This window comes from Plecotus auritus, assembly GCF_963455305.1.
Source record: "Plecotus auritus genome assembly, chromosome: 10".
In the NCBI taxonomy this organism is placed as follows: Eukaryota; Metazoa; Chordata; class Mammalia; order Chiroptera; family Vespertilionidae; genus Plecotus; species Plecotus auritus.
In genome coordinates, this window is record NC_137785.1 from 28,627,905 (window position 1) to 28,649,410 (window position 21,506).

Here is a 21,506-nt window from a genome sequence, read left to right on the forward strand (position 1 = left end):
GCAGGAGGCAGCTGATTGATGTTTCTCTCTCATCGATGTTTCTAACTTTCTATCCCTCTCCCTTCCTCTCTGTAAAAAATCAATAAAATATATTTTAAAATAAAATAAAATAGTCCAACTCACCCTGGCCAGTTTTTCTCAGTGGTTAGAGCACTGGCCCAGGGGCCAAAAGGTTGCGGGTTCGATCCCGGACCTTGATTAGGGCGCGTGCAGGAGACAACCAAGTGTCTCTCTCACATCAATATTTCTCTCTTTCTCTCTCCTCTCCCCCTTTCACTCTGTCTGAAAATCCATGGAAAAAATATCCTTGGGTGAGAATTTTTTTAAAAATCATAATAAAAAAAATAATAGTCCAATTCATCAAAGTAGAGAACAGAATGCTAGATGCCAGGGATAGGGATAGGGGAAATGAGGAGATGTTGGTCAAAGGTACAAAGTCTCAGTTATACAAGATGAGTAAGCTCTAGAGATCTAACATACGGCATGGTGACTATAGTTAACAATACCATACTGTATACTTGAAATTTGCTAAGAGGGTAAATCTTAAGTGTTTTTCACACACACACACACTCACACACTCGATGAACGATGTTGTTTTTTTAAATATTTTTATTGATTTTATTTTTTTAATATACTTTTTAAATTTATTTCAGAGAGGAATGGAGAGGGAGAGAGAGAAACATCAATGATGAGAGAGAATCATTGATCAGCTGCCTCCTGCACGCCCCTCACTGGGGATCGAGCCCACAACTTGGGAATGTGCCCTTGACCAGAATTGAACCTGGGGCCCTTCAGTCCGCAGGCTGATGCTCTATTCACTGAGCCAAACTGGCTAGGGCTCGATGAACTAGGTTTTGAAGAACTCTTCCTGTATCCCCTGGTTCCACTATATCAATGAAAGTTTTAGGTGCCATTTCATAATAAAAATAACTTTTGTCTTTGAAGAAAAATACATGTTGGTGCTAATAAAAGATGGAGTAAACAGGGGAAGGAGCAAGCCTAGAAGAGAGAATAAGGATGCATTGGCTTTCAAACCAGAGAGCCTGAGTTGTAAAAGGCAGATATCAAAGTTATACAAGATGGAATGTGGGTGGGTGTGGATTGTAGCAAAAATGTCAACACGAAAGGGAGTCTCCTGAGTGGAGGTGATGACTGGAACCCCAAGGAGGTTGGGCGACTTTAAGGAAAGGAATCTAGAGGAGGAAAAGTCAGCAAAGGGGGTGGAGAGGGAAATGGGAATGGACAAGGTGACAAAGCACCCGGACACCATGAGGAGCATCAAGGGGCAGGAGGGAAGTCAGTAGTCACTAGGGGTTGTCAAGGACAAGTCTATAATGAAACCCCTGGATTCGGGCACAAGGAGATGAGCAAGAGCAGCATTTTGCCCCTCCCAGTGCCCAGCGCATTACGAGGGCTTGCCCAGCCCCTGCAGAATGAGTTAATAAAAGCAGTGTGCCCCAAGTGCCACTGCCTCTCACACAGGCCACACTCGGTACCTGGCACAGGCACCCAGATCACTTACAAATAATGTCAGGAGCATCGATCAAGTTCAGCAGGTCATCGTCCTCCTGGTACTGAGTGTATTTGAGCTGGGATCGCTGGTGTGCCACGGACAGCACCTCCTGCAGCAGCTCGATGTTGCGGAGCTTCTTGCATAGGCTCACCTCCCTCACAGACTCCTCGTGATGGGCAATGGCTTTGCGCAGATGGGACTTGCCTGCCAACAGGAAAGCAACACCATGTGACATGTGTCCTACACTGTAGCACGAGTACCTCAAGGAAAGCCAAAGTGCCCAAGGATCAGCCCAGAAAGGTGGGCATTCTCTTTTCTGAAGAATCTGCCCAGATGGCTTAAGTCTCTCTACAGGGCACGTGCAATGTGCTCATTTATGTACATAACACAGCCATTCACCATATATTTACTGAATGTTCTAGGCAGTGGAGATAAAGCAATGCATTCATGGAGCTTACATGCTCATGGCTGAAGACAGATAATTAACAAACAAAGCAGTATGTAATGGAATGTGTGGCAATCAGGTTATGGAGAAATGTGAAACTGGGTAGGCAGATGTGGCAAGAGAAGACTGGGAATGGAAAGTTGCTCTTCTATGATGGGTGATCAGGTAAGACCTCTTTGAAGATAACTTTTGAATAAAGCCCTGAAGGAAGTAAGGAAGCAGCCATGATGATATCTAACAGAAGAGCATTCCTGAAAGAAGAAACAGCAAGTGCAAAGGCCCTGGGGCAGGACCATGCCTATGTGTTCAAGGGCAAGGCGTCTGGGGGTGAGGCAGAGAAGGGTAGGAAATGAGGGCAGAGAGGAGCAGGGGCTGGACCAAGTCCAACCATGCAGGGTGAGGACTTAAGCTCCTACTGTGGGTAAGATGGGAGCCCACCAGGGTGTAAGCAGAGGACTGATGTGATTTGACCATGTGAATGGACCATGAAGGAGCAAAGAGAAAAGCAGGAAGACCAGCTATGAGGCTTCTGCAAATAGGTGGGCAAGCTGTGTAACCTCTCTGTGTCTATTTCCTCAACTGAAAAATGGAGATCATGCCATATCTATCTCTTAGGATTGTGTGAGGGTTAGTAAGTCTATGTCAGTTTAGTAAACACTGTACAAGTGTGGCTTGGATCAGGGTGGTAGGGTGAGAAGCAGCTGGCTTTCTAGGTAGAGTCAATGGGATTTGCTAATCAGTTGTGGGGAGACAGAGCACAGAGTGAGTCCAGGTTTCTGGCCTGCACACCTAGGAGGATGCAGTTGCCATCACTGAGATGGGGAAACTACGGGGCGGGGTGGGTAGGTGGGGGGAGGGGTGGTAGTGAGATTGGGCAGAGACCAAGCCAGGACAATTCATTACCAGTTCTCAGGTATGACCTGAGAAAATGAACTACTGTGTCCGTCCTTCCACCTGAGGGGTGATAAAAGACTGTCAAAGCTCTCCACCGGGGAGGCCTGGGCCCTCGCGGAACCTGCGAGAACATAGCTCTGGAAGCCCGCAGAGATGAGAGGACTACGCCTCATGGTTTCTGAATCCAGAATGGCCACAATGACTCTGGACCTCTGCTCTCCAAGCCTTGCCCTGGGGACATGTCTGGGGCTGTTTGTGAGCAGGACCAGCTGGGCAACAAATGGGGCACAAGGAGGGAGGGAGCAGGAGAGCCAATACACACCCAGCTGTCGGCGCTGGCTAGCGTTTTTCAGCGTGGCCAAGGGCGTCAGCCCCTCTGGCATGTGGTCATAGAGCTGGGACAGGCACTTCTCCTGGTGGTCTTCATCTGTACCCGGCTTCACTGTAACAAGAGCCACAGGATGAGTCCCTTCTCGTGGACGTGACTGAGGGCTCTGGAGACGGCGCCACAGACCCACTTAGAGGTTTCTCTTCCAACCACATCTTCAGCTTCCTTTCTTCTCCAGTTTTACAAGGCACTTGGGATAATAGGTCTCCTTTCTGCCCTTGGATAAACTCCAAAAGTCTTTGCATATTTAGGGCTCATAATCTGGTTTTGAGGTCCCACTCTCAACCCCTCCAATCCACCCACTTCGAGGAACCTCCCATCACAGCCCCGCCTCAAACCTCTGCTGGCCTCTGTGTCTGCACCGTCCCCGGTACATGTCTCCCTCTAACCTCACCAAACCACTCCCCACTACGCTCAACACTTTTGGCCTCCATCTCAGAGCTCAGGCGGCTGCTCTTGCTATCCTTTCCTTCCCTGATCAGCTAAAAGAGTCCTCCTAAGAGCTCAAAGTCCAACTCAAATGAAAAACTGTCCATGACTATACCAAGAAGTCCACTGCTGCCTCACTGGTGGTCTCTGCTGCAACTACTGAAGCACTGTATTTGCGTTGGTTTACATGACTCACCTGCCTAGCAGACTACATAATAATACCAGCAGTAAGTAGCAGCCAACACATTTAGGGAGCCCACCTACATACAAGGCACTATTTAGCTTTAGACATGGCCACTGTTTTCACAACAGCCCTGTGAGATAGGTCCCTTTCATATCCTCATTTTAAAGATGAGAAAACTGAGGCACAGAGCAGCTAAGTAGCTTGCCCAAGATCACACAGCTAATAAATGGCAGAGCTAAGATATGAACCCAGGGAGTCTGGCTCCAAAGGTTATTCTCTTTGTTATGCTGGAGGCTGCCTTGATGAGTACTAATTACAACAAAATTCCCACCTGACCTGAGATCAGAGCCAAAAGGAGGGTGAGGAGAGTGATGCACTCGCCTCCAGCTGAAAATTGAAAGGGGTGCCAAAATCTCAGCAAGTATATAATTGTTTAATACAAGTTTCTAAATATCAAAATCAATACAAAAAATCCATGTAAACAAACAAAAAAATCAAAATTTCTTTTTGCTTCAGGCTCTGATGTGGCTCAGCATAGAACTGTTACCGATTCCCTTATTTATTTGTTTATTTATACTTTTTTTTTTTTTGAGAGACAGTAAGGTAGAGAGAGAGAGAGATACCAGTTGCCTCCTGTATGCACCTGATCAGCAATCGAACCTGCAACCTGGTATATGCCCTGACTGGGAACTGAACCCACGACCCTGCAGTACATGGGACACTGCAACCAACTAAGCCTCACCAGCCAGGGCTCCCAACTTTATTTAAAATTTTGATGACCTCTGGCTGGTGTGGTTCAGTTGGAGCACTGTCCAGTACCCTAAAGGTTTGTGGGTTCAATTCCTGGTCAGGGTTGCAGGGTCTTTTCCCTGTCAGGATGCCTATGAGAGGCAACCAATCGATGTTTCTCTCTCTCCCTCCCTCTCCTTTCCTCTCTCTCTCTAAAATCAATTTTAATAAATTTATCACCATGGAATTTTTTGCATTAATTTTGATTCATTTAAAGTGTCACATTAAAATTTTATCTTGATTATTGAGTTTTGGGGCATTCCCTTAGATTTTGTGCCTCAGACAAATGCCTCCTAGTCAATGCCCTGGTCCTCACCCTGTTCTAGATCTCCATAACATCATCTGCTTCATCCCAGGCAAAATTAACACTTCCCCCTTTCCTCCCACAGCGGAAACATATTAATGCCTAATCGCACCCTGGCCTATGTGACAGCTATTTGGATCAACATGTACTTCCCACCCTCAGCCCCTAAGCTTCTCCAGGGCACACAGACAGCCCCTATTCAGCTCATAATCTCCTGGAAGCAGGAAAAACACAACGCTGACCGAAGCTCAGAGCCCCCAAACCCCCAAGCCTTACTCTGGTGGTCGATGAGGAGAGTGGCTACAAAGTAGTGGGCCAGGGCTCCATAGTGGTGGGCCTTCACACAGGCCACACTGGCCCAGGAGTAGGGGATGTTCTCCTTCACTGGCGCCTGGCTCATGGCCGCGTGCAGCTGCTGATAGACCTCTCCCACCTGCAACAGAAGGGATGTTGGGAAGGGGGAGCCTGGCACAGGAGCCCTCATGTACCCAGGATGAAGAAAAAGAGCCCTTTCTTCTATGCAGCAGCCCCTGCCAGAGACCGCTCCAGAATCTGGGAGTGACTCCAAGGATGCTTCATGCTGTCAGTGTCAGAGTTAACAGGGAGATCAGGCAACTGTCATTATGCTGGTTTTCAGGCCAAGCTGCAGATGGAATCAGTGATCCATATCTGAAACACCAGTACTTGCCAAGAAAATGCAAGCCAGCACTGTGGCCAGGATGGCACACTGCCCAGTCATAGGCAGCTGCCATGGGAAGTCCACTACTTCCAATGAGCCCGCACCAACGCATCCTGCCCACTCTGAAAGTCTCAAGAACCAGGAAGGCTTACCTTGGCAGCCTCCTGAGCCACCTTCACCAGCATGAAGAACTCATTCTGGATCCCAGGAAGGCAGATTTTCTCAAACACGATTTCTTGGGCCTGTGCAAGCATCATTTTGACCAGCACATTGAGCATGGCAGGGCTCATGTCATAACTCGGTGTGTGAGTAAATGTCTCTTTCAGGTAGTTCAAAACCCCTACAATTGGAATTTTTTTTTGCACATTGGTTGAGGATCATATTTATTTCACCATGCTACTCAGAAATACAGAGAATGATAGAAGCAAACATATAAAAGTGGCATCCTGAAGCATCTTAAAAAATCTGATTTTCAATCACCATAAGATCTAGCAATTCCACTCCTAGGAAAACACACCAAAGAATTGAAAGCAGGGACTTAAACTGGTAGTTGTGCAACAACATTCATGGCAGCATTATTTCCAATAGCCAAAAGGCAGAAACTACTTAAATGTCCATTGATGGATTAATGGATAAACAAAATGTGCTATAAACATGCAACGGAGTATTTTTCAGCCTTAGAAAGGAAGGAAATTCTGACACATGCTGCAATATGGAAGAAGACATTATGCTAAGTGAAATAATCACAAGAACACATATTGCACGATTCCACTGAGACGAGTTGTGTGGAATAGACTGGAATTCATACAGACAAAAGTAGAATGGTGTTTGCCAGGGATTGGGAGGGAGAGGGAATAGAGAGTTACTGTTTAATAGGAACAGAGTTTCGGTTGGGATGATGAAAATCCCTGGAGATAGATAGTTGTACAACCATGTGAAAGTACTTAATGCTAATGAACTGTACTCTAAAAAATTGTTAAAATGGTGATTTTGTTATGTATCTTTTACCACAGTTTACAAAATGATAGAGGAGCATCTGAGATCTTGCTTCCTGGCAATGTCATCAGTTTGGCTCAAATAAACTCATAAAAATTCTCTCTCAAAAAAAAAAAAAAAAAAAAAAAAAAAGATAGTACTCTCTTCCAAAACATTTACATCTGTATTAAGAAAGGAAACCAGCCTGGCTCCCGTCCATTCCTGTGTCTCCTGGGATGACTGTGAGAAAGTCCAAACCTGACCAGGCACTAGAGAAAGGCAAAGCAGAAGGCAGGAATGACTGAGGGCTCTCAGGGGGACACTGAACACTTGGTCATTCAGAAATTCAGGGCTTTTGCCCAGGAAGCAGGAAGGATCAGTGCAGCCCATTCCAATGGAAATTTTCAAGCTGTAGCCCTCAGCTTATGTTTTTTATGCTTTAGAAAATTAACTGTCACAACATAAACAGACATCAACCTGGAGCTAAAATAAAATCTCTACCATGAATCCCATCTGACTGGTTCCTCTGGTTTTACCACAAAGCACAGACCGCTCTATAGAAAGATGGCAACTGCGGCAGGCTGTCTGCTCCCCTCTGGGTTGCTAGAGGGGACTCTTAGACACCACCTGGGGCCCACTCACTGCACCAGGCCTCTCACCCTGGTGCTCCATAGGTTGGTAATAAGTGACACTTGACCAAGGGCCAAGAAGAGCAACCTTAGGTGGGCAGGCTTCATAGAATCAGCAAAATATAAAGGCATAAGTAGTAACAGGCACCAATGAGGCACACATGATTTTTTAAAAAGCCTGCTTTCGCTACTCTGTTCTTCAGTTCAGTGTTCACAGGAACACTCCATTCACTGCCATCCTTAGGGCCACTCATTTGGAAAGGATTAATCGTTAACCATAGGATTCACGGTGCACATGAGCCATAACCCAGACCCAGACGGAGCCAACAGGGTGTAAAACATTAAGTAATTCCCTTGGTGGGAAATTACAGCAGTGCTGGAAACTGGCCTGGCCCTTTCAGGCCCGTGAGACCTGGGAAGGACCCACAGACCCACTTCAGTTGGGGTACCCAGCAGCCCTCTCGGAGACACACCTGCAGCTTTCTGAAACGCATCCATTGCACGCTCCAGCCCAGCTTGCATTTGCCGATTATACCGGGTCCCAATCTGTGTGTAGAGGGCTCCAATGTTAAACAGAATGCTGGCTTTCTCCAGTAACAAGTTCTGTTGGCTGACTGGAACCCCGGTAAGGGAGTCATACCTATTTAAAAGAAATATGTTGTGAGAATACAGATTACTTGGCTAGTTAATGCCATTTGGGGGTAAAAAATGGACAAACCTTATTTCTTGAATAAATTAAAAAATGCACATGCAACGAGGCCTTCATTTCCAAACAAGATGATGGGCCTGATCATACTGAAGACGCACAATAGCACACAAAAACAAGGTTTCACAACCAAGATGCCCTCCAATAGGTGAATGGATAAACAAGCTTTGGTACATCCATACAGTGGAATATTATTCAGCACTAAAAAGAAAAAAGCTATCCAGCCATGAAAATACATGCAGGAACTTTAAATGCATATTGCTAAGTGAAAGAAGCCAATCAGAAAAGGCTACATACTGTCTGACTCCAACTATATGACATTCTAGAAAAGGCAAAACAATGGAGACAGAGAAAGAATCAGTGGTTGCCAGAGTTTCAGAGGGGAGTAGGGGGAGGGACGAATAGGTGGAGCACAAAAACCCATTTTTAGGGCAGTAAAAGGACTCTGCATACTGTAACAGTAGATACTTGTCATTATACATTTATCCAAATCCATGTAGAATGTACAACCCCAAGAGTGAACCCTAATGTCAACTGTGGACTCTGGTGATACTGTGCCAACTGTAGTAAGTCAACATACTGCTTTGGTGGTTGATGTTGGGGGAGGGTGTGTTGTGTGGGGGCAGGAGGTATATGGGAAATCTCTGTACCTTCCCTTCAATTTTGCTGTGAACCCAAAACTGTTCTAAAATACATATTTAAAAAAGATAAGGCTTCTCCTAAATGAAATACAGCAATTACAAACCCCTCATAATTCTTGCTAAAATCTAAAAGATTTAGGATTTGTTTTAAAGTTCACACGTCAACCAGCAGGTAGACATGGAGCTTCTCCTTAATTCAAGACTGAGGCGAAATCACCTTTAGCACCTTCACTTGAGCAGGCAGCTAACAGCACCTTTATGATCACCTGCCCTTCCTTTCCCGTGGGCCTGCTGAGGGATAACTTAACTCGAATTTAACCCTCCCTGTCGGGACTTAGTCTCCTCTCACCCCCACGCAGAACAGGGACAGCAGCTGTAAAGTATTTCAGCAACACTAATCTTAAGTATTCAGCTTTGTTTTTCATTTGATCTATTTCTGTTTGCACCCTTGTCATTGGGACAAAACCTGACTCCCAGCCCCCACCTCATCTGGAACAAGAATCTTGCTTCTTGTTGGTTCCACCTCAGAGCCCCCGTGTTTCCCCAGAATAAAATGAGCACGAAAAAATGCCTCTTCTCCTTGGCTCACTTGTTCTGAGAAGCAACATGCAAAGTCTGTTGCAGCCTTCTCCCCTCAGGTCCCCTTCGCAAATAACCACTAGTTTATCTACACGTGCTGTACAAAGGGGACAATTAGAGAGAGGGGCCCACAGTGCACAGGTGGTGCCCAGGCTCCAAGTAGTGACCGAAGTGGGGTAGCCCGAGCACCAGCCCTTGGCCCAGGTCCAGGTCCAGGCCCAGGCACCTACCATGTAAACAAGATCCCCATCTGTCGGGTGGGCGGGAAGAATCGGCTCTCAACAAAGCCCAACTGGAGGAAATAACTCATCAGCAGCTCAACACCGGCCTCATCCCGGCTGGGTGTCCTACAAGCCTGAAAGGAAAGGAATCAGCACCATGGGGGTGAGGAGGGGAACACAGGCTGGAAGGTGCTTACACACACTGTTTCTGTGCAGCTTGGCCCTGCTATTGGTATCATTAACTCTAGGAGGGGTGGAAGGGCTGGGATGAACTCAGGAGTGCCAGAATCGAGCCCCAGCCATGCCAGTGGGCAGGCCTCTTCCCTTCTGTGGCCTTATGTGACAAGAAAACAGATGATTCCAACAGCCCCTCCAGATCACCTCCAACCATCTGCAATTCTATAAGATTTCAAATGCAATAGGGAGAATATTCTGAAGACTCAACAAGCTCCAGCAGCCACCCTCCCCTCCCTGTTGCATACAGAAACGTACTTGTCTCAGGTCCATAAGATCTGCTATTTCATCTTCATATAGGTAGCTATCTTCACTGTAGTGTTCCAGAATAAAATCCTGTAAGGTAAAATGGAGATAAGGTCTGATTCTAAACCATAAAGAGGTAAAAGAGTAATGTCTAATGTGCTCACTTGAAAAATACATGTAGCCCTAGCTGGTTTGGCTCAGTGGATAGAGGCCTGTGGACTGAAGGATCCTGGGTTTGATGCTGGTCAAGTGCACATGCCTGGGTTGCAGGCTCTATCCCCAGTGGGGGCTGTGTAGGAGGCAGCCAATCAATGATTCTTTCTCATCATTGATGTTTTTATCTCTCCCTCTCCCTTCCTCTCTGAAATCAATAAAAATATATTAAAAAAAGAAAGTCTTTAAAAAATAAAATAAAAATACATGCAGAATACAAAGAAACTTATGGGAGATTGTACACTATCATGATTTTTTGAGTCATAGGGTTTATTTTCTTAATTGTGTTTATGTGTATTTAAAAATTTTGCTTTTGTTGTTTCAATAAAAAGGAAAGCTGAAATTATTTCTAAAAATGTCTTTGCAACACAGGTAAGTGACCTGTACATTAAATGATTCTGGTAAACGTCACAGATATCCAGGGGCTCAGACCTGCATCCTCTGGGCTCCCTCAGTACCTGGGCACAGGTTCTTCCTGGAAAAGGAAACTTGTGTCTGGGGGGTACTACCCTCAAGGCCTGCGCTGTGAACCTGTGTGACAGCAGCTCTGGCACGTCCACAAATGAAGCCCCGCAGCGAGCCTTCTTACTGGGCCCACTGCCCAGTGCTTGAGCTCACTCAGTCATAGGGCACTACTGATGAGCATGGGCCTATGCCAGGCATGTTCACAGTGCCTGGGCTACGTCAGTGAACAAAACAAAGATCCTGCCCAGTGGAGCTTATATTCTCTCAGGAGCACAGACAATAAGTAACAGGCACAACAAGTATGTAAATTACATGGTATATTAGAAGATGGCAAGTATTACAGGGAAAAAACAAGAGCAGTATGGGGGGTGGAGAACACAGTCTTGCATACATCCTCTGTGAGCACTGGCTCTCCTGGGCTGCAAGGAAGGTGAGGAGGGATTGTGCAATTATGTTTCCCAAGTGTCTATGAGGATTCTCTTTACACACTTTCTACAATAATATAATTAAGCAGATAACTATTAAACTTTGGTGAAGGACATTAGTTATGTCATTCTTTCATTTAATTTGTAAGATCATTTTTTAAATTTTTTAATTGATTTTAGAGAGGAAGGGAGAGGGAGAGAGAGAAACATCAATGATGAGAGAGAATCATTGATTGGCTGCCTCCTGCATGCCCCACACTGAGGATTGAGTCTGCAACCCAGGTATGTGCCCTGACCAGGAATCGAACCGTGACCTCCTGGTTCATAGATCATAGGCCACTGAGCTACGTTGGTTGGGCTAATTCATAAAATCATTTAAATAAGATAGATGTGGTTTCTGCCCCCATAAACTTGCCGTTTGTTGACAGCAACAATTAGAAATATACTCATGGATGAAAATGTGCAACACTGTAAGGTGCATTTTTGTCCAAATTAGATTTGATTCTATGATTCTAATGAATTTCAATTAAAACTCAAAAAGTACTATTTTTGCAAAACTTGACAAAGTATGATAGTAAGAACATGGAAGAAAAGCTAAGAACGTTTTGAAAAGCATAGTAATAATGGAGGCTTGCTCTATTTACAAAGTGTTGAAACACACAGGGGTTAAACAGTGAGAAATGGACAGACAATGAAACCAGATATGGGTCTGAAACAGACTGAAGCAAATTCAAGAATCAGGTATATAACTAAAGCAAGAATTCCAGGAAGTGGGGAAGGCTGAAGCATCCAACAGATTCAGGGAGAAAGGAGGTGGCACACACAAATGGTGTGACTGCTGTGAGTTTAAGGAAAGAGCTATGGATGGTGTGGGACCTCCAGGCCATTAGAACCCCAGAGCTAAAGGGCCAAGGGGGAGAAGGATCTTTGGAAACCCAGAGAGGTGGCTATTTGAGGTGGGTTCTGAATAGCCACCATGACCTTCCCTACGGGAATGCAAAAGGAAGCCAGTTGAGGCCTGGCCAGCGGCCAGCGAGGGTCAGTGATTAGAGCGTTGGCCCACAGGTTCAACTCCCAGTCAAGGACATATACCTGGGTTGCAGATTCAATCCCCAGGGTCGGGGTGTGTTCAAGAGGGAATCAATTAATGTGTCTCTCTCACATCTATGTTCTCTCACACTCTCTCTTTTCGTCCCCCTCCCTCTCTCCCTTCCACTCTCTCTAAAAATCAATGGAAAAATATCCTCAGGTGAGGATTAACAATAACAACAACAACAACAACAACAAAGGAAGCCAGTTGAGAGAGCTGGGAATAAATGCCCAACTTCCCTCTCTTCCCATCCTCTCATCTCCTGCTGGTACCCCTCCCCCCTGGCCACACCCAATAAGAAACCACAGAGCAGGAGCTGGTCGCTGTCTCCCTGGCACAGAGCAGGATGGAAGAGGGTGCGGTGGTGGGGGGTGGAGGTAAGGAGGAAAACAGACATCTCCCAGCACCACAGATGGATTCTTTATACATAGTACATGGGAAACTGGCTGCCTGTTTGGTGAAAATAAAAAGTTAAAGCCTTACACCACACATTTTACACCAAAACAAATTCCAGACAGATGAAAGATTTGATGTTAAAAATTTTTAAGCAAAGCAGTAAGAGAAACAATAGCAAAATATTTATGACATCTTGGCATAGAGAGAATGCCTTTCTAGAGATGCCAGCAAGGCAGATTGCAAAGAGAAGAACTGATAACTTTAACAACATAAAATCTGTTGTTAGAAGAAAAATACAGTGTTTTTTTAAACTGGCTGTTGCTTATATAACAAAAGTTAAAGGAAAGAATGTACTGAGAAATATTAGCAATATATAACACCAAGAATTACTACCCTGCACATGTTAAAAAAAAACAAAACACCTGTTTTATATAATAAGAGCAACACTATGGAAAGCAAAGGACAGTAACAGTCAGTTTGAAAAAGAGAAATGTAAGGGCCACATAAACATACACAAAAATGTATTCAACTCTATTTCTGATCAAAGAAGTGCAAACTATAATAAGGTATCACTTTTGCCTTGAGTTCACAAAAATCAAAAAGATAGTTCTTTTTAAAATCAAAATGATGAATGATACCGAGTGTAGCCAAAGGTGCAGGAAGACAAGCAGTTACACATTGTAAGGAACGTAGGGAGGACCATTTCTGGGGGGAAGTTACATAATATAATATGTATCTTTGACCTACTAGATTCACATCCAGAAATTTATCCAAAGGGAATATTCAGGGAGGTGTGCAAAGAAGCTAACAGAGAACTGCTGGTGGAAGCTGCCTAAAGAAGGAAATTAATAGCTACCTTGTTTAGCACAAGGAGACACCACACTAAGCCCTCTGGAAGGGAGGAGTCACACGCCCTCAGGAGGGAGTCCCCCCCCCCCGCCCCCATCAGAGGAAGAGCACAGGTGTCCAAAGATTAAATGCTGAGCAAGTTATTGGGGAGAGGTAGTGGGCTTTAAGGGCTCTCTCCATGTCTTGGTATTTTCTGAATGTTTTGGAATAGTGTTTTAAATTAGAAAAATAAACAAAGCTCTATTTAAAAGCAAAAACTACAACTTGAATTGTCAGGGAAGGGAATGTGGTTTGATGGTGCTTCCTAAAAAAGTTATTTATATATATATTTTTATTGATTTCAGAGAGGAAGGTAGAGATAGAAACATCAATGATGAGAGAGAATCATTGACTGGCTGTCTCCTGCATGCCCCCTAATAAGGATCTGCCCGAAATCCAGGCATGCGCCCTGACCGGGAATGGAACCATGACCTTCTGATTCATAGGTTAAGGCTCAACCACAGGTCAAGCGAGCCACACTGGCCAGACCTGATGGTGCTTTTTTAATGAGACCATTTTAAAGCCCATTTATTTAAAATAATACTAAATCACATCGTGAGGCTTTACTAACTTTAAAAAAAATTTTTTTTTAATTTTTTTAAAAAATATTTTATTGATATTTTACAGAGAGGAAGGGAGAGGGATAGAGAGCTAGAAACATTGATCAGCTGCCTCCTGCACACCCCCTACTGGGGATATGCCCGCAACCAAGGTACATGCCCTTAACCGGAATCGAACCTGGGACCCTTCAGTCCGCAGGCCGATGCTCTATCCACTGAGCCAAACCGATTTCCGCGGCTTTACTAACTTTTAAATGCCACACAGACACATATGACAGATTTAAAGACCATCTGAATTGCCCTAATGAAGTCAGGCAAACTATTTCTGTAGCACCTGTTACTCTGAAGCACAAATGTGGAAGGGAGAAAACAGAATGTCCCCAAACGTTCTAATTTTTGTCTGACTGACATTTGTAGAGTCCCTTTTAGGCTAAAATTACATGGTTGGGAGCCTCAGCTGAATAGTAGTTGGCCATGCCCACAGCACGTGATTTTTTCACTGGCTTTAATGTGGAATTCAGCATGTGACATGTGACATGTTTGAATCCTTACATATGCCCTTTAAAATGCCTACACTCTTGCAGCTCTAGCACCAAGTAACAAATTAAATCTTAAGAAAATTATCCTACAAAAGCAACAGAAGACATTGCCACAGACAGACGGTCTAAGTGTCAGGCCTGTGACAGTGTCACATCTAAAAGTTCAAGTAGCCTGTGAAAGGCTGGCATAAAACTGTGTTTCCTAGATTGTTTTCTACCCAGATAATCCAATCTCTGGTGATACCAGGCCCTGCAAGACTATCAATGTCCTTCTCAAACTCCAAAATGAACCCCACACTCACAGGGACCTGCACCAGATTAAACAAGGCTGCAGGCAAAAAGGCCCTGGGTGAAAGGGCTTATGTCAAGTGAGTCACAGTCTCTGTTCCAGAAGGGAAGTCAAGTGCAGAAGCTTTCAAAGCATTAACCGACTGCTTTTAAAAGGACAAATGCTATAGTGCCCCAAATACCATATAATTTTTTCTTTTCTAAACTAAAATTAGTCCAGAATGAGTCACTAGGATTACTATGAAAAGAAACTTAATTCTTTGAAGCACTTTTTCATGATGCTGGGATTAATTCCTATACAACAGGCCTGTGCTGGAAAGCTCAGAGACGGGCACTACCTCCCACCCCATCTCCATTTTCTCCTCCTAATTGGAAGTCTGAGGTGATTTGTTAAAACTCAGACTGATGGATCTGGGAGAAGAGAAACAAGAGGGCATTCCAGGTTTCAGGAGGCTCTCCTGGCCCCAACCTGCAGGCGAGGCATTTCCTGCTGCCTCCAACCTGAACTTCCCACCTGAACCCAGCAGGCAGGGCCTGTGACACACCAGCATCAGGTGGGCCTACAGGTATGGTCTGCCTGCCAGACACACAGTCAAAAGGAAGTCACATACTGTTCAATTGTAAGAGGTGAATTGTATGGTGTATAATTTATATCTCAATAAAGAAATTATTTTTTAAAAAAGGAAAAAGGAAAGAAAGGACAAAGGAAGAAAAGGACGGGGGGGGGGGGGGGGCGGAGAAGGGGGGAGGAAAGACCAGATCCCCAGAAATTGGATGGGGGAAAAACAACCACCATAAACTCTAGTTATTCACGTATTTAAAGATAGTGAAAACCAGCATCTTTGATTTACTTTGAAGTGCATCAAAAAATAAGATGAGCCTGGTCAGTATGGCTCAGTGGTTGAGCATCAACCTATGAACCAGGAGGTCACAGTTCAATTCCGATCAGGGCATATAAGCAGGTTGCAGGCTTGGTCCCCAGTGTGGGGCATGCAGGAGGTGGCCAATCAGTGATTCTTTCTCATCATTGATGTTTCTATTTCTCTCGCCCTCTCCCTTCCTCTCTGAAATCAATAAAAAATATATTTAAAAAAATAAAATGAGTTGGTATACAGACACAAGGATGCAGAAATGGATAAATCTGTGAGAAAGTAACTATAGTAAAATGTTCATGGTAGAATCTAGGTAGTGAATATACAGGAGTCCACTGTAAAATTCTTTCATCTTTCCTGTAAGTTTGGAAATTTTCATAATAAAATGTTTAGGAAAAATATTTAGCTATTTTTCCAAAAATATGGCCTATATCAGTTACAAAATTTAAGAAAAAAAATACTAAAGTAGGATACAATTTTTTAATTCCAAAGCATGTCCACCACAGACCCTTTTAAAAAAAATAAATTTTTATCGTTGAAAGTATTACATATGTCCCCCAATTTCTCTATTGACCCCCTCCAGTGCACCCGCCCCTTGCCCCAGATCTTCAGCACCCTATTGTCTGTGTCCATGGGTTATGCATATATGCATACAAGGCACCACAGACTCTCTTTGACTTGGCCTCAGAGTGACTAAAGAATACCTGAAGATGGCATTAGGTTCTCTGTACGGCCCGCCGAGGGGGCTCAGGTGCACCCTGCAGAAACCAATGGATGCTTGGCCCATTGAGCCTAAATTTTTACGTCTCTAATCAGAGTACTTCTCCCATTTCCCACCTGAACCCAGCAGGCAGGGCCTGTGACACACCAGCATCCAGCTCAGGGACACAGGAGTTTAAGAAAACAGTGATTCCAGCTCCCATTGCTTTGAGATTTACCTTGAGAACAACTGAAAAGTCAACATCCTTGGTTTCCTTCAGGCCAAGCGGAATCAGCGGGATTGTAAACGTCTCCCTACAAGAAGCACAGCACCTTGGTTTGTGAACATTCCTATACTGGCCACTCTGTACCCACAGCCTCCTCCAGCAGCCCAGCTCAGGTCCCCACCCCCTCCTCACATCAACCCCGAACACCAGTTCATTTTCCATAAAGAAGACTCTGGACACATCCCTGTCCTGGTCCCAGCCTAACACACAAGGGCCTACCACCATCTCAATCATTTTATCCCTCCAATCTCAACCCTTCCTTCAGTAACTGTGCTGAGAACCTACTATGTGCCAGGGCCTGCGCCTGGGTCCCACCTCTCCTGCAGCCCTCATCCCTGGGCTCTCAGTTGCTTCCTCCTTGGCGTGGACCTCTCTAGGTGTCTCATCACCTGCATGAGGAAGGCCTTGAGGGTAGATGCCCCATCTGACAACTAAGTGCTCCTAGCTCCCAGCCCAGGGTCAGGCCCTGGCCAGCTGCTTCCCCTCCACCTCCTCTCCCCGAAACTGACTACTTGGTTACCCCACAGGTTACCCTGGGAGTGCACCCTGAGCCTAGTTCTTAGGGGCAGGGCCAACAGGAAGTGAACCTGGCTCAGGCTGTGTTCTGCAAACAGGGATTTAGCTCCCTGACCTGTAACAGGAGACCTCCTGGGGCTCCTCAGCCCAGCCAGGGGAGAAGGCCAGGAATGCTAAGCAGGGTGAATGGACAATGCAGCTGTAAGCTGAAACTGTCTCTGTGCTGGAAGGAAGACAAGGGGCTGTGCTCAAAGCAGGCGAGATCCAAGAGGGCGTGTGGCTTCCCCAAAGCCCGCAGGGAAAGCTGGACCGTGCTGGAAGGAGATGAGGATGGGCCATGCCCCTCCCCTCTGTCCTCAGCATCCTCCTGTCCTCACCCCACACAGGGCTGGAGGCAAGGTCTGCTCTTTCTGTGCCTGTCCAGGAGCAGCCAGTCTTCTGAGACTCCCTGGCCAGCCCCACTCTTGGGCTAACCTCTGACCTCCCTGTGTTTCTCATCTGCACAATTAGATTGTTTCTTCCTTGCCTACCTCACAGAAGTGTTTAAAGATCAACTAAGAAAGTGGCAATCTGCTTTGAAAACAGGAAGAGGGCGGATTCAAATGCAAGGGGGGCGTTATGAATGTGCACATCTCTCCCCTCTGCCCAATGGCCCAGGGGACAACTGGCCACTTTAGAGCAACACTGAAGCCTTAATTGCATGTCTCTGTGGGAGGTCTTCACAAGGGACATCCCTGAGCTTCAGTACAAGTGGGAATAGGAAGCATCCGCCATTTATCACCAAAGTTTGGCCCTGCCTCGCCTCCTCGAGGAACTTTGACCTTTTGGGCAAAACACTGGAATTTAATACCAGAGTGTAGGCTGGGAGAAACACTGCACTGGTGCTGATTAGGTGACCAAAACCACACTGTGAGCCCAGAGCTGAGTGAGCTAGGGCCCACGGACGTCACAAAGGGGAGAACAGAGGTTTCACGGGTCTCACGGGCTAACGCTCTTCCCTCCGGCTCTGAAAAACACACCTGTGGTGTGCAGAGGACTGGGGGCAATCAGGAAAAGCACATTCCAAAGATGACTCAAGGTTTTCGAATGTCATCCTTCTGTTAATCCAGGGACCGATTGATTTTCTGAGTTTCCCCTCGGGCTCCCCTACCTTTTAAGAAGTTTCACTTCCTCACCCAGAAGAGTGGGCAAACTCTTCTTTGGAGCTTCTCAAAGTTATTTCTCCTTGAAGATGGACAGTTCCCACCTTGGGGTGAGAGACTCCCTGAGCTTTCTGAAAGCCACACCTTAATACCTCGCCTCACACAAACACTCCCCATGAGACACTTCTGAATTAGAACATCTGTTCCTCAAATATTTAACGAAGTACATTTCTGAAGTCTCAGTTGCTTCTCCTCAGGGAACTCCCATGAGTCCCCTAATCTTTGACATAAAAGGCAGTTTAGACATTTTTGCATTCTACCAACAAAGTGATCCAGGCCCTGTGCATGGTGGTGAAGCCTGAGCATCAAGGGAAGAAGAAAGAGCAACTTGGGCCTCCCTGGCAGGTCGGCTCTCAAAGCTAACCACAAAAGCACTTCCAGGGCATTTTTATGGCCGAGCCACCCCAGTTCATGTGAGAGAGGCCATCTCCTTGCCTGGATCCAGCCATGCAGTTCTCCCATAAAACCACGTTCCAAAGGGGCCCAGGACAAATAAATGCCCTTTTGTCCAATTCTCCAGATGTTCCCAACAAACTCCAGTGGTTCATCCCTGGCATCTTGCTCACCCCAAACCTAATCATTTCCTTGCTTCCCAAAGGGGGATTCCTCACCGCCCCCGCCCCCGCCCCGACTATCTGTGCCATTCGTGGTGTGGCACGTTCCGAGGCTCAGAAAGTACCTGGAGGAAGCATCACCCACACTTACTCTGTGCTCTGATAGACTCCCACTGAGATGTTGAGCCCCTCCAGCTCTTCCTTGAGCATCTGCAGGTCTGAGTTCACAAAGCTCAGTTCCAGGCGCACCTGCTCGCGTACCTTGTGGTTTGTGGCTGCTCTGTTAAAAAAGAGGGGGAGAGAAGCACCCTCAGCTAGATATCCCAGCTGCTTAGTGAGCAGACACCCCAAACCTTGCAGGGAAGCTCTGAGATACCACCTGCAGATGTGAGTGCCAGATGTGATCAGATAATATGTTTCAGGAATGCCAGGCACCTGCCCCTTTTTGAGCCACACCTACCAGCAAATGGCCCTGGACATAGCCAATGACACTGAGCTGCCAGGCATAAATCCTAAGACATCTCTGCAAAGAATCAGCCTTGAGAAGAGAACAGAGAACTGTTCACAGCCACCCATAAAGGACCATAAATTATCCCCTCAAAAGAAAATGGATGAGAAAATAGAGAAGGTAACACTCCCCAGCTCATTCTACGAGGCTAATATTATCCTGATCCAAAACCAGAGCAAGACATCACAAGAAAGCAATACGACAGACCAATCAATATCCTTCATAATTAAATATGCAAAAATCTTCAATAAAATATTAGCAACTTGAACCTAGCTACTATATAAAGGATTATACACCATGACCAAGAAGAATTCACCCCAAAACTGCAAGGTTGGCTTAACACCTGAAAATCAATTAACGTAACATACTATATTAATAGAACAAAGAACCAAAAAACACATGGTCACTTTAATAAATGCAAAAGAAGAATACAGGGGTCAGTTGGTTATAGTGTCGTCGCAATACACAAGGTTGCAGGTTTTATCCCTGGTCAGGGCACACACAAGAATCAACTAATGGCCCTAGCCGGTTTGGCTCAGTGGATAGAGTGTCGGCCTGCAGACTGAAGAGTCGTGGGTTCGATTCTGGTCAAGGGCACATGCCTGGATTGCGGGCTCGATCCCCAGTTGGGGTGTGCAGGAGGCAGCCGATCGATGGTTCTCTCTCATCACTGATGTTTCTCTCTCTCCCCCCCTCTCTCTTCCTCATTGAAATCAATAAAAATTAAACAAAAACAAAACAAAAGAATCAACCAATGAATGCATAAATAAGTGGAACAACAAATCGATGTCTCTCTCTCCATTTCTCTAAAAATCAATCAATAAATTAAAAACATTTTTAAAAAAGTACAGGCATGATATTGCTCAAAGATATTGCTGAATAAGTTCCAGACCACCACTATAAAGGGAGTCATGTTTTTTTTCTTTTTGGAGTCATGATCTTTTTGATGGTGGAGGGTCTTGCCTTCAATTTGTAAAAATGCAACATCTGTGAAGTGCAGTTAAGTGAAGAGTAATACAACAAGGTCTGCCTGTAGTTGATAACAGGTATGCGAGCTGGTTTGGCTCTGTGATGAAAACTTTAAACAAACTAGGAATAAAAGAGAATTTACAAAACTTGATAAAGGGCATCTATGAAAACCCACAGCTAACATCATACTAGTACTTCATGCTTTCCCCCTTATTATGATCAGGAATGAGGCAAAGATGTCCACTCCTGCCTCGGCTAACCAACACTGTACTGGAAGTTCAAGCCAGTGCCAATAAGGTAAATAAAGAGATTAAAGGCACCTGGATGGGAAAGAAAGCATAAAACTGTCTTTATTCACAGATGACATAATCTTGACATGAAACAAATACTAGAATAAATTTAGCAAAGTATACAAAAACCATTTTATATCTATATACTAGCAATAAACAATATGCAAATGATATTAAGAAAACAATTTCATTCAAATTAGCATCAAAAAGAATAAAATACTTAGGAATAAATTTTAGAAAAGAAGCACAATACTCGTGCACTAAAAACTTCAAAACATTGCTGAGACATTAAATGTCATGTTTATAAATTGGAAGACTCACCATTGTCAAGATATTCATTCTCTATTGACATTTTCTATTGATATGATAAAATTGCAATAAAAAACCAGTCAGCTTTTTGGTAAATATTGACATGCTGACCCTAAAATTATATGGAAATGCAAAGGACCTAGAATAATCAAATAATTCTGAAAAAGAACAAAGTTGGAGGACTTATGCTATCTGATTTTAACACTTATTATAAATCCACATAATCAAGACAATGTAATATTGGCATAATGGAACTGAATAGAATCCAGAAATAAATCCTTACATTTGTGGTCAATTGACTTTGACAAAGGTGACAAGACAATTCCAGGGGGAAAGACAGTCTTTCTGACAATTGGTCCTGAAGCAATTGGACATCCCTGGATATGTCAATGTCCCCAAGACTATCCACACGATCAGTGACTCATCAGGAGGACTCACAGGACTCACAATACAGTTGTACTCATGGCTCTGACTTTTTTTATTTTTTATTGTAATTATTTTATTTTGTCTATTCCTTATTTTTATTTTTAATAATTCTTTTTTTCTTTTTTAAATAATTATTTATTGTTGAAAGTATTAC

At 44.7% G+C, this 21,506-nt stretch overlaps 1 protein-coding gene across 1 annotated transcript in view; it reads right to left on the reverse strand.

Moving 5' to 3' along the window:
• Positions 1-21,506, reverse strand: part of RHPN2 (rhophilin Rho GTPase binding protein 2) — a 54,771-nt gene that overhangs the window by 10,369 nt on the left and 22,896 nt on the right. Inside the window, exons 3-11 of the mRNA XM_080645559.1 lie at positions 19,002-19,130; positions 16,531-16,606; positions 9,869-9,946; positions 9,386-9,510; positions 7,703-7,869; positions 5,778-5,965; positions 5,223-5,379; positions 3,175-3,294; positions 1,523-1,717 (exon numbers count right to left, since the gene is read on the reverse strand). Coding sequence (XP_080501685.1) covers positions 1,523-1,717; positions 3,175-3,294; positions 5,223-5,379; positions 5,778-5,965; positions 7,703-7,869; positions 9,386-9,510; positions 9,869-9,946; positions 16,531-16,606; positions 19,002-19,130 — 1,235 coding nt within the window. The remainder of the gene's footprint in view (positions 1-1,522; positions 1,718-3,174; positions 3,295-5,222; positions 5,380-5,777; positions 5,966-7,702; positions 7,870-9,385; positions 9,511-9,868; positions 9,947-16,530; positions 16,607-19,001; positions 19,131-21,506) is intronic.